The sequence below is a fragment of the Peromyscus eremicus genome, chromosome 20 (genome assembly GCF_949786415.1).
Source record: "Peromyscus eremicus chromosome 20, PerEre_H2_v1, whole genome shotgun sequence".
Classification (NCBI taxonomy): Eukaryota; Metazoa; Chordata; class Mammalia; order Rodentia; family Cricetidae; genus Peromyscus; species Peromyscus eremicus.
Window position 1 is genome coordinate 51,977,266 of NC_081436.1, and position 12,137 is coordinate 51,989,402.

General features: G+C 31.6%; 1 protein-coding gene across 3 annotated transcripts in view; it reads left to right on the forward strand.

Moving 5' to 3' along the window:
- Csmd3 (CUB and Sushi multiple domains 3) overlaps positions 1–12,137 on the forward strand; it is a 1,140,535-nt gene that overhangs the window by 424,736 nt on the left and 703,662 nt on the right. The window contains exon 7 of one of the 3 annotated variants that reach the window (XM_059246844.1): positions 3,343–3,654. The exons of the other annotated variants lie outside the window; for them this stretch is intronic. Within the exon in view, the coding sequence (XP_059102827.1) occupies positions 3,343–3,654 (312 nt within the window). The remainder of the gene's footprint in view (positions 1–3,342; positions 3,655–12,137) is intronic. 3 annotated transcript variants of the gene reach the window in all.

Consider the following 12,137-nt stretch of genomic DNA (forward strand, 5'->3'; position numbering starts at 1 on the left):
TCATTATTCTGAACTGGTTTATGCTTGATGTAATTAACTACAAAAATATTCTATAAAATGACAATGGATGCTTTTACTACCTTATTGGAGGATTCTTTATGGCTCTTATAAATAGATCTCCCTATATTAAATAAATTATTCCTATTATTTTCATTAATCATATTTACTCCTCAATTTGAAGATGTCTCAATATTGCAAGTAAACCCATCATACCACCAGATTGAATTATCACATTCAGAAGTGGTAAAAAATGTTTAATGGTTTACCTCAAAATGTCCAGATATCACACTTTCTCAAAGTGATGTTTCTGAAAATATAGGTCAAAGTTAACCTGTTTCCTATTCCCATTTGGAATTTCCTTTTAACCATGACAATGTTAAAAATGTGACTTTTCCATGGTAAATATTTATAATAATAGTTCATTTAAATTATTCTACTTGTTACTAATAATCTGATTTGAGCTTTATTATTAAATCCATTCATATATTTCATATATTTTTTTGAGTACCTACTCTATTCCAGGCACTAATCAAGACGTAGGTCTGCAGCAATAAGCAGATATCTAAATATCTAAATTTACACTTTGCTTGCATTCTAGTATGTTGGTTGGAATAATAAGACAGTGTGTTAAAACATAACTGATTCATAAAATATCTGATTGAAAAACATGTTTGGCTAGACTTTGGTTTTAAAGAAACGGAGTTTTTGTTGCTTCCTCACTAAATCTTGTTATATTTTGGGGTAATGGAAAAATAAATAATTACTATTACCATTGCTCAAAAATAGAGGTTAAGGCTGAAATCTTTAAGATTGGGTTGCTCAAAGATCCTTCTTCTAAATTGTACCAAACATGGATTCCCATTCCAAGTTTAATCTGGACTTATATCTATGCTGTGAGAAAGTGACTCTGATAATCTATCAGAAACTTTCTGGTGAATAATTAGAGTTGCCACCTAAGCCTGTTTTCAAGAATCAAAAATCAATAAGAAGTTGTTTCTCAAATGAATTTTATTTAAAATTAATAGTAATGGCTTTGTAGTGAAGTATGCTCATTCAGCTCACCTGTCATGTTTTAGACAGAGTACAAATTCCTTTATTTTCCATGCTTTTAGTATGGGATATTTATAGCTAAGTGATTTGTTTATTTAAAACCAAAAACCTTGCAGCTGGAAAGGTGGATCAGTGGTTTAGAGCACTTGCTGCACAGCTCTTAAAGAAAACAAGAGCTCAGTTACTGAACCTACCAGTCAGGTTTCAAAGCCACCTGTAACTCCACTTTAAGTGATCTGACACCCTTGTCTCCCAGCCACAAAATACACACACCACACAAACACACACACACATACACACACACACACACACACACACAAACACACACACACCATACACACACACACACACACACACACACACACTTATAAAATAACATTATAAATCAAATCAAATTTTGGATGCTACATTGAAGCACTACAAATGTTTAAGCTTTAGGTTTTCATCTGGCTTTCATAAAATTTTAAAACAGAAAGCTTAATTAAATGTGCATTCACAATCACAAGAAATAAGACTACATTTCATAGAAATGACTCACCATTGCTACATGTAAGTCATGTGAGCAGTTGTTTGTCAATATGAATAGAGATTATCCTTATTAAATACTATTTTAGTAAGTAGCACAGGCATATTTGCACAGCTACTGTGAATGTAGTGGATTCTAACCAGTTCATGTTAACATGTGAACTTATTTTTTTTCTGATTGATATTTTAAAATACATTCATTGTTCAATATAATCTGTTAATTTGCATGTGTATTTCATCTCTGTTTCTTTCATGTGTTATTATTATATAATGCTTGTGAAGGTTTGATGAGATTGATGAGTATGGGAATTCATATTGGAAAAGTTCATGGCAATCATCTCTACACTTTCCTACTGCCTAGGAATTAAGGGCTTCATATTCATCCACCTTACATTTTGAGTTTTAGACAAACAGGATTACCACACCCACTAATATGTGAACAGCACAAGAAAAGAAAAACACAATGTAGAACTCTATGAAATTTTTTAACTGATGCTGCAATTTACTCCTTTTGGAGTGGTTAAACAACCTTATACATGTTTGTCAAAAGGCCTAATTCAGCACACTGAAATGCAAAATACTGAGAAGTATACATAAAAAAATACATCATTCCATTAACTTAAAAATATTTAGAAACCTTTTATGCAGAAACTTTCAGTCTTTACTAATAGTTCAATCTACAAGATTAAGTGATTTTCTTCGTGTTAAGCATTTAAGGATTCATTTAAATATATACTCAATAAGTTCTGTGATTCTACAATAAGATTAATTTTTACTATATGATAATCATTCCAAATCAAGAATGTACAAACTTTACAAATATTAATTAAAAAAAGAAAATCCTCATTTATAATGTAGAAGAGAAATATGTAGTCCTATGTTTACAGTTACAATAAATAGAGTAAGATACATACACTTATAAATGGATGTTTATAAATCACTATACACGCATATAATGAACTACTAATATTTAGAAATATTCATTGTTATTTTAAAACAATGTTGGATTTTAAAAAATCCCTGTATCTAATTGGTATTTTTTTCACTTCAAAATGAAATTATTTTTTAAATTTTATTCATTTTAGAATTGCTTTATCTAAAATTTTTTAATTCAAATAATGAAAAATATTAACTAATTTCAGGCAGCATGTCAACAGTATAAGAGGAAAATATTTCATGTCCTTGGATATCTTCCCTGGTTGGATCCTTGCCTGGCAAATGAGATTAGGATGAACATTTATTTATACATGATATTTTCAGAGTCTCACTTTTTCATCACTTTTTTTTCGTTCATGCTTTGATTTCAAATTTTCCTTTGCACTTGCTTGTTTTAAAAGAGAAAAGCTTGATATTTTCCCAGAAATTGAATTGATGTGAAACCCTATTATTCAAAGTATAATTTTGGGAAAAGTGTTGTTACATAGTTATTCATTCTGTCGAATCTGTATCTATTTAAAATCAGTCAATGAGCTAAAAAGAAGAAAATCATGGATTGAGGGTCCTGCAAAGAATTTTCTCCTCCACCTTTGTCCACCTTAATGTACTCTGTTAGAGTGTTTTATTTTGTTTGTAATTGCATTCATAGCTTGATACACACAATCCTGGGGGGGTCTGGTGGACTTCACGTTTTGGTGGTGTGCCTGTGTTTTAATTGACCATGCTGATTATCCTTAAGGTAATAGTAGAAAATATAATTGATTAAACTTATCAAAAAGCTAAAAAAATTCAAAAGAAAAAGTTAGCATCTAGTGCTACTGTGTCCCACAGGTTCTTCTCCATTGACTCACACTACCTCCACTGGTGAGTTAGAGGCGCATATCAGGACTGCCACTGGTGCTATTGCTGTTGCTAGCACACCTGCAGATGTTACTGTATCCAGTGTTACAGCTGTCACCAGCCATAGACTTGCCGAGGAACAGCGAGTGCAAGTTACAAGTCTCAGAAATTCAGGTCTGGATCACAACACATCCAAGGACCAGCTCTCTCCTCATCCAGCAGATACACAAAGTACAAGGAGAAGACCACGAAATGCTGAACAGATAGAAAGAACTAAAGACCTTGCAGTTGTTACTCATAGAGGTATCGATGTTATTTTACTTGTGCCCATTTAGTTACAGCCAAAGCTATATTGGGTGATGATTCTAACTAGAGAATGAGTTGTAAGAGAAAGCGAAGGGGTAGAAAGTCAAGTAAACTATTTGTCCCTCAGATGCCTTCCTCTTTTTCTTACATTTTTGCCAACTTAAAAAACATAATTTGAGGTGGCTGAACAATGTAGATAATCAGGGCTAAATTATAATAATTTGGAAGTATAGAAATTAAAAATAAATCAAAGTACAATGAAAATGATTTAGTGAGAGATTTAAAAGTAGAAGTGGGTATTTTAAAAAGGGATAGCACAAATGAGTGATAAATACTTGCTCTTATTACTTACCATCACATACAATTTATAGAAAAAATCAGCATAATAAAGCAATCATTTTCTATAAATAAATGCATGTATATGAACACAGAAAAATTATACCACATAGGAATTTTAAGTATTTGCATTAATTTAATATATCCATTTGAAAGTATTAATTAGTACATGAGAAAATTAAGTTTTTGGAGAAAATGGAACCCTATCTGGTGTTATTTTATAATTTCATTATGCAATTCTAAATTAGCTAAGCCTGACATATAATCATATAAATAGGGTTTTTTATTTTTAAAATATAATACCTATTAGTTGATATTATGAATAAAAAATTAATTTAGGTTATATTTTAAGAGAAAATATATATCACATATTGCAAAATTTCATCTCAATACATGTAACTTTTGAAAAGTTGGGGAAAACAGCAAACATATTTTTATGTTTCTAAACAACAAATTCCTTAAATATAGAGAAAAAACTCAAAATAGTATCAAAAAATCATTTCTATCAAGATATTAGTAATTGGAAACATTAATCTAGTGGACACATTGAGAATACAATAGATGCATCCCATTTCCTTCTCAGACACACATATGTCCTCTAATCTATATATGGCTTAGGTAGTGTGCTTGTGCATGGTTTATATAGACCATGATACATGCACTTTTTAAAAACATTGTTAGGCACATACTCAAAGAAATCAAGATCTTGTGACATAAGTTACTAGAAAAGAAAATCAAGCAAATTACATCTCCAAAAGAAATTGATTTCCATTTGAATTTATCCTGGAAGAACTTGGAATGGTTCTTTAAATCACATAATCTAAAGTAAAATTTTATTATGTAATAATTTCATTTAAAGTATTCTATTGACATTATCTTGTTTATCTATTCAAATTTTTCCATGAATGTTGCTCATAATCAGGGTAAATAATGATACTAAAGCTATATTTAAATTTATCCCAAAATTCTTGTTTGTATGAATAATAAAGTAACATACAATCACTGTATCATTCAAAAAAGGAAAACAGACAACTTATGAGGCATACTTTATAAACATTTATGAAAATTAAGCTTTGCCCAAATTGACCAGCATGATTTTGTGAAAAGCTATAGAATTAAAAACCAATAGTTTGTACACATTAGAGTAGTAACTACTCATATTTAAAATAGACAACTCAGTATTTGTTGAAAATTGATTTCCTATAAAAAGTAAATTTATTCGTATAAATTTTAAAATAAAGATCATTACCTCAATAGAGTTGAAGCCATGTATCAGCTGCTGTCTTAATATTTCATTGCTATTTGAAAGACTTGTTTCCTGTCTATATTTATTTTAAAATGATTTTATACAGGACTCATTCAATGGGCCAACCTGCATGGGAAATGTTCTTCATGGTTTTTATGTTGCCACACACAGAAAAGCTTATACAGAAGGCATTTATGTTATATGAATTATTATTCTCATCCATTTAATTGTTATGTTTGGACCAAATTGAATTTAATTAAACTGGTCCTAATGTTACTCCAGTATCTGATAACACTCCATTGATTCTATTTATCCACTTTATTTGTTAGCTTTAGAACAAAGTTACTAATATAAGGCAAACATTATCCATGAATATTCCTTTAAATGTACATCACTTCTATTATTCTATATGAATCACAGTTTTGACAAGCCCTAAAATAACAGCTGCATTTTCTGGCATTAAACAGTTTTCAAAGATATGATTCCAAGCAAGTATAAATATCTAAATTGGTATTGGTGAATATCAAAGGCATGCTCTTTAAAAAGAAATTATTCTAGTTTCTACTAAATACCTTAGTGCTTCATGAGAAATAGAATGTTTTTTAGGGGACATAAAATTACATGTCCTCTACCTTCAAAAAGTTCTATTATAGTTCAAAAAGAAGACCAACCTGTTGGTGTAAGGAGATATTGTAATTCAAAAAGAAGACCAACCTGTTGGTTGTAGGAGATATTGTAAAAACTATTAGTGTTAGACACAAGTTGTAGAGAGTGTATGAATCTTTTAAAATAAGAGTTAACCCAATCCAAATCAATTCCTTAATTGTATAGGTTTTACTAAATAATTCATATTCTTCTCCATCCTCTAGAATTTCCTTTAAAGGGTAAATTCAGGCCAACACTGAATGATGGCATGGGAATCTATCACCTGAATATTACTTCACTCTCCAAATTTATCTCATGCAACTCTCACAGACACTACAGTTTTTTTTCTTTCTTTCCTTCTCTCTCTTTCTTTCTATTTCTTTTTACTGCCATATGTATTGTCTTTTAGTTTGCCTAACACACCATGTTTTTCTTGTTATTATCTTCAAATGATTTATAAATTATTCTTTTCTAAAGATTATAATATTATTGCACCATTTACCAGTTTTCTCTCTCCTCCTTCTTAACCCTCTCATAGGCCATTCTTTGCACTCTTTCAAATTTATGAATTTTTTTTAGTTAAATGTTATATACATAAATACACATTACATATATATTCCCAAATACATACACACACACACACACACACACACATATATATATGTATAAATACACACACACACATACAAACACACACACACACACACACACACACACACACACACACACACATGCTCCTAAATACATAAGTACAAGCTGTTCTGTGTTATAATGCTTCTTATGTGTATATTTTCAAGGATGAGCATCTAGTATTGAATAACAAGTTCATATGCTCAGCCCCAAAGAAGATTATTTTCTGTGCTCTCAGCATTCCTTAGTTGTTTGTGATTCTTTTGTAGGATTGAACCTTCTAAGTGTTCCTATGTCCATGATAGCATGTCTGTTGTTATTGTCCTTGTTGAGTTTATGTTTAATCAGTCATGTAGTGAGACTTTATGTTGTAACTTCTGAGATTCCTGGGAAGCACAATCCCACAGCAAATTCGTGCTCCTCTGGTTCTTACTGTCTTTCTAGTCTTTCTTCCAGAATGTTCCCTGAGAGTTACAAGATGGGTTTGCTTTGCATTGTGACTGGGCTTTGCAACTTTGCATCCTTCTTCCTTTGCATTGGATGGTTATAATTCCATCTCATGATATGAAACTGTTCTAGAAACATTAGATTATCTAAACATAATTTGCTATTGTGACATGCATAGGTAAATCCTAGCCATAGGTCTTATCTTGTGTATTCTTATACTCTCTTGGGATAAAATGTTGCAAGAAATTATGGTCTTTCTTCTTGCTGCATTCACTTATCCTAGTATAGTTTTGGTACCATAGATGTATTTACAAAATGTCTGTTAAAATAATAAATAAATATACTCGATGTAACTACCAAGAAAATTCACTTAAGTTAATGAAATTATAAATGAGTGTTGCTCATTATATTGTCATAACTCTGGATCCCTTTTAAAGAAAATTTTGTGCTTTTTATTTTGTCACTATTTTAACTATTTTGTTAAAAAACACATGTAATAAAGGAAATAGTAGTGTCATTAAAAACCACATATTATGTTGCTAATTATAGTATTGCTTCAAAATTTCCAGTGTATAACAATAAAATGCCTTATTACAGGCTTTGTACATATTTTCAAACCCAAAAGATACCTTTAATTAAACAGAAATGAATTATAAAGTCAGTCAATTTCATTTGAACAAATACAGATATGGTACAGTGCATGCTGTTTTGCTGAGGTTAATTATCCCCTAAAGCATAAACATTGGAGAGTTTCCTGTAGTGAAGGTGTTCAATGTTCATAAATTAATGAAATTTTGTACTGTGTTAATTTTCTATTTTTCATTGTTTTCTCTGTTTGCATGTTGCAATTAATTTATTTTGGTCACTTTTAAAATCATCATTAGGTATTTATATATCCTTTTTCAATAATTCAAAGAAATTGAAATGTCTTAGTTAGCATTCATGATACTAATGAACACAGCAGGACTGTGGAAACTGAAATTTAATATGGTATTTGACACTTTGGTTGTAAGGAGCTTAAGTGTATACATTTGTCCATTAAAAGTTAAGTTTTACCTCACTATGTCCATTTCTATAAATATTAGTTTTTAAATTAATAGTTTTAAAGTAGATATTAATCAAGAATCTTTATACTCTCCCTACGAACAAATTCCAAATAATTTCCCTATGTAATTTAGTGTATTTTCAGATTATGCAGAGTAACAGCTCTGTGAACACTAAATTTAAGGGACAAAAATCTAGTTCGAGTCCACATTCTGTTCTCCTTGTTTAGCCTTCTGATTTTGAATAATCAGTTTGAGTCCATTACCACAACAAAAAAACTAGTTATTCTGCCTTAGAGGAGTATATTTTAAAAAATGCAAAGAAAGAAAAATGATTTCAGACTAAGTATTTAACATATACTAGTTGTTTTATTATTATCTACTATCTTTTATTTATCTATCTTAACTCATTTACATACATTAAATTTTACTGACCAGTACTGATATACGTGTGATCAGTGTAGTCTAAACCATGGATTGGTGTACCTTCTTTAGTGGTTATTTACCTTGCCCTCCCTAAATATCTCCACCTTTTAAATTTACCCTATCAATCACTTGTATCTACCTGAGCAGTCTACATATTTTTAAGAGCTGAAATTTAACTTAAGAAACATTTTCCTCATAATGTTTTTAAAAGATACTGAAGCAAATGGAAGGAAGGAAAGTATTTGGAAATAACAGTCAAAGAATCAAGTCAAATGGAATATATTTGAAATAATTCTAGAATACTTATTAGGAGTTGGAAGCTATAAATTTGGTTAAATTACTAGCACCCATAAAAAGTGCTTTCAATGGATATTTGTGTTGAATAGAAACATAAATCCAAAACTAGAGTAAATAAGATTGCTGAACTATGTTTAAAGGAAAAAATAACATTATCACACATAGACTTAAAAATAAGTGGTGTATTTGATTAAAATTTCAGAAATTTCTTGTTCTTCCTCTCTGTTCTTGATCCAGCTGGGATCTCCTGCTCTCACAAGCACTCTTTCCCTCGGCCCTCACCCTTCATTACCCCCACTCACGTCCAGGCTGTTCATGCAGATCTCATCCATTTCTCTGTCATTGGGCAATCCCCGTGTCTTTCTTGGGGTCCTGTTTTCCAGGTAGCCTCCTTGGTGTTGTGAGTAGCAGTCCAAACAAGGAATAGGAGACCATGGTAAATGAAGACCACATGAGAATAGAAAGAAGCAAAGTGCTAGAGAGGCCCACAGAAATCCACAAAGATGCCCCCACAATAGACTGCTGGTAATGGTCGAGAGACAGCCTGAACTGACCTACTCTGGTTATAGGATGGCCAAACACCCTAATTGTCGAGCTAGAAACCCCATCTAATGACTGAGGGAACTGGATGCAGAGATCCATGGCCAGGCCCCGGGGGAGCTCCGGGAATCCAATTGGAGAGAAAGAATGGGGTTTATATGAGCAAGAATTGTTGAGACCAAGGTTGAATAAAACACAGGGACAAATAGCCAAATGAATGGAAACACATGAACTACGAACCAATGACTGAGGGGCCCCCAACTGGATCAGGCCCTCTGAATTGGTGAGACAGTTGATTGGCTTGATCTGTTTGGGAGGCATCCAGGCAGTGCGACCGGGTCCTGTGTTCAGTGCATGAGTTGGCTGTTTTAAACCTGGGCCTTATGCAGTGATGCTTGGTTCAGCCTGGGAGGAGGGGACTGGACCTGCCTGGACTGAGTCTACCAGATTGATATCAATCCTCGGGGGAGTCTTTGCCCTGGAGGAGATGGGAATGGGGAGGTGGGCTGGGGGAAAGGGAGTGGGTGGGAGGGGGGAGAACAAGGGAATCCGTGACTGATATGTAGAATTAAATTATATTGTAAAATAAAATAAAATATTTTTTTTTAAAAATTTCAGATATTTGTAATTAAAACAACATTTAAGTAGTCATAGTTAAAAATTCATTAGAATTATTTTAGTTAACTATAAGATATATTTTAACATTTTTTCTTAACCTTCATTCATAAACTTTGTAGATGTAACTCTAATACTAATATGTTCATATTATACTTTTAAAGAAATTCAACTAAAAATTGACCTCAATGAGAACTGAAATATGTAACAATTAATTAGAATTACTGTATCTGGTTTTTTCTTCATTTTTTATCCCAGATAATGTATTATCACACCATCATTTTATAGAATATATTATTGCCTTAGAGAGGCTAAGGGGGAAACTAACACTCGTATATACTGAGTACTATTCATTCATTCTCATTAATTCATTCAATATCCATTTTAGAAATCATTGTATTGAGATTATAGATTATATAAAATATAATATTATATAAGACTAACATTGTAAATAGATTTTAACAATAGATTATAAAAATAATTGAATATCCTTCAACAAGAAATGATCGGCCATACCAAAGTAACAGTAAGTTAGAGATAATATATTCTATAGTCATTTACTTATTTTAAGATTATAAAATAATGATATCTATTTTCCAAAAAGTGATAATTAATGTCATCTCTTAATGAACATTCTTGGTGCCTGTAACTTTTATAATTAAAATATCTGAATCTTTTGACTTGGAATGTTCCCACTACACAAATATAATGATCATTAACGTTTCTTTTTTGTACTTCCTAGTATAAAGTTAATAAGATAACTTCAACAATGTGTGCAGTGAAATATTTGATATGAAGTTTCTAGACATCACCAATGTTGGTTTGCAGAGCACAGCAATTCTTTCACAGTATATTTAATGATAGTGTTCATATCATAAGGTGTTATATTCTTGTTAGAGTTACACTTAATTGTGTATCACTGAGGATGAATATGAAGTAGACTTTATAACTTAAAACTAAAGCTTAAAATAAAATACAGTTTAAATATCACTCTCCTAATAAGAAACAGTACTTTCATTTTTAGTTTTAAGGGAAGAATGCTTATTTAAGTATCACAGTTCATTAAGGTAAGCAATTTTATTAAAAACAAAAGCAGGAATTTTGACTTTTAACATTCTTTTCAAATAAGCTCTACAAAAATGAATAAGATTTATATAAAATGTTCAAGCACCAGGCTTTTCTTTTTAATTATTGAAATTAGATTCTTCTCTCATTCAACACATCCCAACCACAGTTTACCCTCCCTCCACTCTTTCTAGCTCTTTCTCACCTCTCTTCTACCCAAATATACCCCTTCTCTTTTCCTCATCAGAAGAGTAGATTTCCAAGAGACAGACAGACAGGACACAACAGCACACAGTAAAACAAGACAAAAGCCCTCATATCAAAGCTGGCCAAGGCAACCCAATAGGAGGAAACGAGTCAAGAGCAGGCAAAAAGTCAGAGATAACCAACTCCCATTGTTAGAAGTCTCACAAGAACACCAACTCAACAACCATAACATAAAGCAGAGGACCTGGTGCAGACCTAAGCAGGCTCAGTGCTTGCCATTTCAATCTCTGTTACACACAGTAACTTTATAAAGACAGCTCTAGATAGAGAAAGGGTTCTATCTTATACAAAGCTTTGTTTCAGATACTAGTTTGACATTATTTCTAAGGAAGAGTATCAACAGTGTCAAATAATTCTTTGATGTTAAGTATGTGCATGTCATTAAGTTATATGGTTTCCTGTAAATATATGTTAAGTATTTTCAGGTAATTAGTAGCATTTTCATATGTTGTGTTAATGTTTTTGCAAAGTAGACAACATATTGTTGAGGTTTGCTCTGGTTTAACTGTCATTAACATCATCACATTGAAAAATTTACTTTATAAATTTTTTCACTGTGTTTTGATGGATGCTGAGTAATGTCCATCCAGGAATCAGTCAGTAAACTCTTATTGCAAGTTTTACCTCTTACCAATTGTGGGATGATGTCCTATGAATATTAGATATCAGCTGTACTTTCAAGGAAAAAGTTGCATGTAAACAATGGCACAGAAACTGTATTTGTCAATTATAAGAAAAGGAACAGCCACAAACTGATAAGACATTTAGATAATGATGCATGAGAATGATCTGTCCTGTGCGATGTCTCCTGTGTGATGTGTCTTAGTGTTGAAATAAAAAGTTGAGAGAAAATTTATATGAGGAAATCTACTTTAACATTTTTAAAATTATAGATCATGTGCTTTTGAACACTCCTAATACAC